Source organism: Histomonas meleagridis (assembly GCF_020186115.1).
Source record: "Histomonas meleagridis strain 2922-C6/04-10x chromosome Unknown contig_51, whole genome shotgun sequence".
In the NCBI taxonomy this organism is placed as follows: domain Eukaryota; phylum Parabasalia; order Tritrichomonadida; family Dientamoebidae; genus Histomonas; species Histomonas meleagridis.
Genome location: NW_027150894.1, coordinates 794,351 through 800,730, shown reverse-complemented (window position 1 = coordinate 800,730; position 6,380 = coordinate 794,351). Strand labels below are relative to the sequence as shown.

At 29.7% G+C, this 6,380-nt stretch overlaps 3 protein-coding genes across 3 annotated transcripts; all 3 read right to left on the bottom strand.

Annotated features, from left to right (window-relative positions):
- Nucleotides 1–265: 265 nt before the first annotated feature.
- GO595_007153 (nitroreductase family protein) lies at nucleotides 266–805 on the bottom strand (the record flags this gene model as incomplete). The annotated part of the gene is made up of 1 exon (XM_067920586.1): nucleotides 266–805. One exon carries the CDS (start codon nucleotides 803–805, stop codon nucleotides 266–268), a length of 540 nt encoding a protein of 179 aa, XP_067772672.1.
- Nucleotides 806–3,647: 2,842 nt separating this feature from the next.
- On the bottom strand, nucleotides 3,648–4,613 carry GO595_007152 (aldo/keto reductase; the record flags this gene model as incomplete). The annotated part of the gene is made up of 1 exon (XM_067920585.1): nucleotides 3,648–4,613. One exon carries the CDS (start codon nucleotides 4,611–4,613, stop codon nucleotides 3,648–3,650), a length of 966 nt encoding a protein of 321 aa, XP_067772671.1.
- Nucleotides 4,614–4,908: 295 nt separating this feature from the next.
- GO595_007151 (uncharacterized protein) lies at nucleotides 4,909–5,799 on the bottom strand (the record flags this gene model as incomplete). Its single annotated transcript, XM_067920584.1, has 1 exon — nucleotides 4,909–5,799. One exon carries the CDS (start codon nucleotides 5,797–5,799, stop codon nucleotides 4,909–4,911), a length of 891 nt encoding a protein of 296 aa, XP_067772670.1.
- Nucleotides 5,800–6,380: the final 581 nt, after the last annotated feature.

Here is a 6,380-nt window from a genome sequence, read left to right as displayed (position 1 = left end):
CAACCCAAATCTTAAGATGCTTATGAGAAAGGCGCTGGGTTAGACATTATGTTGTTTGTTCAAAATGGAGAGAAATATATGATTATTTTTTCCATGTCACAAAAAAAATACTAAGGAAACTTACATAAGCTCTGTTATAATAACAATTCATAATGAACATTGACTTCATTACTCAGCCCTGCAATAACTCAAACGGGCATCAAAAAACACAACCAAAAAAATGTTCGTTAAACGGTGGAAAGAATACGTTAACTTGATTCGATTTTTAGTCAATGTACTTAACCTTCCTGAGCACCTCCTTTGGATCAACTTCGATTTTCTTTGGCTTGCCAATAGCAATAGCAAGGCATAAGGAGCCTTTCTCTACTCCAATGATTTCTTCGACATCTGGACGAACAAGAACTCCTATTGGAACAGATCCGAGCCCGACGGCTTGCGCAGCAGTTAAAATGGACATGGCAAGAATGCCAGAATCGAGTTGAACGTATCCTTCTTTAGAGCGCTCATTCTTAACAATCATAATGAGGGCACTGCAGTCATATGTAACAGGATTAGTAACACCATAACGCTTTTGCCTTGTTAAAAAGCGTTCTTGGAAAAAATTATCCAACTTACTGAAAACGGTATTGTCTATTTTTTGGATCAACTCTTTATTTCTTATGATAATCAAATCGTTTTCTTGAAGGTTCAATGCACTTGGTGAGTTCAATGCGCATTCCACAATTGTGTCAAGTTCTTCTTTTGTTAGCTCATAGTTTGGATCAAAGTTACGAATTGAACGGCGTGTTTTTAGAGCTTCAACCATTTTGTTTGAACGGCTGTTGTCATAAATTAAACGATTAAAAAGAATGCAATTTTTTGAATGCATGGAAATTGTACCGTTTAAAAAACATACAATTCCACTTTTTCAATTGTCACTTTTGCAGTATGTCGGCTGAAGAAAACAAAAAATCTCAAAGTGAAATGGAAATGGTTTCATCAATCACTCAAATAATTTTTTGTTTAAATGAAGAAAGTATTGTAAAAACAGCAAATTCAATAATTAAAAAATTTGATGAAATTTATCCAATTTCTTTTAATTTAATTATCATTGAAATTGTATACACATTATTTGTTTTGAAACGAAATGATATTAATACATATTTGAAATTTTTAAAAGAAATTCAGTTATTTGAAGATAAAAACAAAATCAAAATTAATATTTTTGATGAATTCGCAAATTTTCTTCTCAATAAAAAAACGCAAGAATCAAATCACATTCTTTATAATATGGTTGAACAAAAATTGATTGAATCAAACATTGTTCATAAGAAATATAGTCTGTATTTTGCTCAATATATGTCAAAAGAAGAAATTGATGATATAATTAAAAATATGCGAGAAAGTTTTAGCAACATCGATGAATTTATAGAAAATTACAAATTTCCGAATAATAATTTTGAGCTTCATAAGAAATATGTTAAAGAAGGACATAATCCGAATGAAATAGCAAAAATCATTCGAAATGATGAAATAGAAAAACTTCAAGAAATATCATCGCAAACAGATTTTGATTTTAATCAAACAATTAAACCATCACTTTATGAAAGATGTTCATTTATTAATCAAAGAAATGTTTCATTAATTGATTATGCAGCATTTTTTTCTTCTGTTAAATGTTTTAAATATTTACTTATGAATGGTTCTAATATAAAAAACACAGGCAAATATGCAGTTGCAGGTGGAAATGAAGAAATCATTCATTTATGTGAACAAAATCATTCATCATTTGAAGATGCATATGAAACTGCAATTGAATATCATCGAAATGTTATTTTTCATTATTTATATGAAAATAAAATTGTTGCAATCAATAGTTTAGAAGAATTAGGAGGGAAATGTATTTTATATCATAACTATGAAATTTTCTCATTTTTAAAAGAAGAAGGAATGAAAATTAATGATTCAATCATTAATGAATCAGCGAGAATTGGTAATATTTTTCTAACAAAGTATTTTCTAAAAACAAATCAACTTCCAATTGACATTTTAATTTTTTCTGTAAAATCAAGAAATACTGAACTTATAGAATATGTTTTACAGCAAAAAGGAATTGACATAAATGCAAAAGATAATTATTTTTTGTTTTTGCATTTTATTTTTTTAACTTAATACTTCAAAATAATATTTGGAAATTATTTTAAATATTTGACGCAGCACTTGTTTGGGCATCTAGTGATGGTAACACTAAAATTGTTGAAATCCTTCTTAAACAAGAAGGAATTAATATCAATGCTAAAAATATATATTTGTTTTGTATGGGCTTTATTTGATTAATTTGATATATTCAAATAATATTTGGAAATTATTCAAACTATTTTGCACAGCACTTATTGACGCTTCTTATAAAAACCATATTGAAATAGTTAAATTGCTTCTTGAACAAAACGGTATTGATGTTAATGCTCAAAATTTTTATTTGTTTGATTTAAAATTGGTTTAAATAATTTAGCATTTCATAGCAATGTTTGGAAATTATTTAAAACATGTTTTACAGCACTTATTGACGCTTCTTATAAAAACCATATTGAAATAGTTAAATTGCTTCTTGAACAAAACGGTATTGATATTAATGCTCAAAATTTTTATTTGTTTAATTTAAAGTTGATTTGAATAATTTGACATTTTGAAATAATATTTCAAAAATATTTAATTTATTTCAAACAGCTCTAATGATTGCAGCTGAAAAAGGATACATAGAAATTGTTGAATTACTTATTAAACAAAAAAAAATTGATATTAATGCACGAAATTTTTGATTGTTTAATTTCAAATTTCATCAAACAATTTTGGATTTGATAATAATATTTGGAAATTGTTTAAAATTTTTAACACAGCACTTATATTTGCATCGCGAAGAGGTAAATTTGAGATTGTTAAATTACTTCTTGAGCAAAAAGGAATTGTTTATAATGCTAAAAGTTTTTATTTGTTTTATTTTTTATTCACTTAAATTATATGAAATTTCAAAATAATATTAGGAATTTATTAATATCATTTAATACAGCGCTTATTTTGGCAGCTCAATTCGGTTATGATAAGATAGTTCAGATACTTCTCGAACAAAAGGGAATTAATATTAATGCTAGAGATGTTTATTTGTTTAATATGAAATTTATTCTAACAACTTTTTATTTCAAAATAATATTTACAATTTATTTAAATTATATAAAACAGCACTCATGTATGCATCAGAAAATGGTTACACAAATATTGTTAAATTACTTCTTGAACAAAAGGGAATTGATATTAATGCTAAAAATATTTACTTATTTAATTATGGGTTCATGTTAATATTTTAATATTTCAAAATAATATTTGGAATTTATTTAAATTATTTTATAATGCACTTAAATATGCATCTTCGAAAGGTTACACAGAAATAGTTAAACTAATCCAGCAAAAAATCTAAACCAATATCAACTAATTTTAAAAAATATTTACCAATTTTTATCTAATATACATATTTTTATACATATGGCCATAACTAACACTGAATACAATTTTTTTATCTTAAATCTCCAATTTCGCTCTCTACCGGCACTTTTAAAAAATCAGTGTTTTACGAAATATGAATTCAATAGTTTACGTTGTATCGTGTTTAATATTCAGAAGTATGATTCGTCAATTTCGAGATGTGAAAGCGCCTCATTGAGATTGTCCATTTCCTCCTTGGTGAACGCTATCTTCAAGCTTCCCATGTTTTCTTCCAAGCGATTGATATTTGTAGTTCCTGGAATTGGAACGATGAATGGTTTTTGTGCTAATGCCCAAGCAAGCGCAATTTGTGCAGTTGTGCAGTTTTTGGCCTTTGCTAGTTCTTTGATTACATCGAGAACCTTTCCATTTGTATCCATTGCTTGATCTCTAAATCTTTTCATTGTTGATCTAAAATCAGATTTCTCGTAAGTACTGTCCTTTGTGAACCTTCCACTAAGAAAACCACTTCCAACAGGTCCATATGCGACAAATGTGATTCCTAATTCCTCACAGAGTGGAATGTATTCTTTTTCTGGACTGCGAAAGATAAGAGAGTATTGATTTTGCATTGCAGCAATTGGACAAACTTTATGAGCTCTCCTTATGTAATCAATAGGAGCGTTTGATACTCCCCAAGCACGAATCTTACCGCTTTCAATAAGCTGCTTCATGACATTTGCAACAACTTCAGGTTCAACATTCGGATCAATTCGATGCTGGTAATATAAATCTATGTAATCAGTTTGAAGTCGTTCAAGAGATGCATCAACATCCTTAAGAATCGTCTCTGGACGGCTGTCGAGAATGTTAACAGGTGTTCCATCAACAACTTTTTGTCCTGTAATTCCAAATTTTGTTCCAATAATTACTTGTGAGCGGAATGGTTTAACAGCTTCGCCTAAGATCTTTTCGTTATCAAAGCCATAGACAGGAGCAGTGTCAAAGAAAGTACAGCCGATTTCGAAGGCATGACGAATAAGTTTAATCATTTCATCTTTATCTTTTGGATCACCATATGCATGGCTCATACCCATGCACCCAAGACCAATTGGGGATACTTTAATTCCTGTTTTTCCAAGTGTTCTTTGCTCCATTAATAAAATGTGAAATAAAAAAAGGCGTTTTTATTGTCATTCAAAATTTATCGTGAAAGTGACATGAGTTGAAAAAGATAAACTATTGAAAATTTGAGCTGTTTATATAAAAGTTATATATAATTAATTTGAAGCGTTGGATGTGATTGTACAAAGTAAATGTTAGCGATCTGATACAGATTCTCAAATATCAAAAACAGTATTTATGGAAACTTAATTTTGCTCTTGTTTAAAGATACATATATTTTTATTAATTGGTAATTACTACTTTTTCTATTCGATGAAACATTTATCGCTATTCTGTGCCCTTCCTTCGAAGATATGCAATTCTTTTGCCGTTAAGTTGCGAGTACTTTCTCATAGCTTTCATCAGCCTATCATAGTTTGACGCTTTAAATGAAACAAGAATTTTGGAGTTCGGCTGCAGTCGCGGAACGTTCGTTTCCTTTGGCGGCCAATAGCTTTGATATACATTTCCAAGCTCCTTAAATTGGCTGGCAAAATCCACTGGTTCTGGCTTATCAGAGTCAGGCTTATCTCTAGCCATTGGTTCTGGTTTACTTTCGACGGAGTCTTTAGTAATTTGTACTGTTCCTGATTGAATGATTTCCATTTTTGAGATAAGCTGATCGCTTTGGCTATGCGTTGACTCTTGACTATCAACTGATTGAACTTCAATGTCTTGCGTATGATCAGAATCTTCAGAAGAGTGCAATGTGCGTGATTTTTTTGAAGATTCTTTCCAATGGTCAGAGATATCACTGTAATCGATCTCCGACGCAATGCTATCACGACCTTTTTCAGAGCTCTGATTTTGTGATTTACGGATAGGTGAATATTCTGTAATTTCGGGTTGGCTTTCACTTGAATCATCGGAATCTTGTTTTGAAACAGGAGATTCAAGAAGCATTGGAGGAGGATGAAGCGGTGGATTCTCTTTGTTTGGTGTTAGTTCTCCATTATTAGTAATATTTGATGTATTTGTTATAATTTTCTTTTTATCTAAAGTTTCCTCTGTCTTTATTTTTAAGGTAGGTGATGATATATCTTCAAAAAATGAGTTAACATTTTCGGATGATTGTTGATTTTTTAATATGACTCTACCAATACATCCAAAATAATCAGGTGGGGGAGCTCCTGTGTGTAATTCGTCCAAAGTTTGCTGGACAAAAGAACTCCAACTCATTTAGCAAAACTTTTCCTGAAAATATTATGACGATTATTTTGCTTTCAATTGGACATAACGATAAATTGTGGTTTAACGGTCAATGAGCATTTAAATGTCAAAGGAACACAAATTCGAACCTGAATACACAAACGAACCTCTCCCAGAAGAACTGCTTTTTGATGGATATGAATGCTTTCTTGTTCCTATTCCAAATATTGGATATGAAAACAAATTATTTGCATTAACTCAACTTGTACCACATTTCAAAAAAATGAGAAAAAAGCTTATAAAGGCTATAAAAAATATGGAAAACTTAAAAAACGAGTCTGAGGAAGCTCTTAAATACTATCAAAGTCAAAACTTAAAAGTAACAAAATTAACAAAGAATCACATAAACCAAAATTTTTGGAGGTTACAAGTACTTCTTAAACCAAAAAAAGTCAAGTATAGTATTAAACTCCAAAAATACTTTATTGAAAAATTTTCACATTCCCTTGAAATACTAAATAAACTAAAATCAATATCGGAGGAATTACTTCAGCACCCCAGGTACATTGATTTTTGTACAAAAAATATCAATGGTTTATCAAAAATATCGT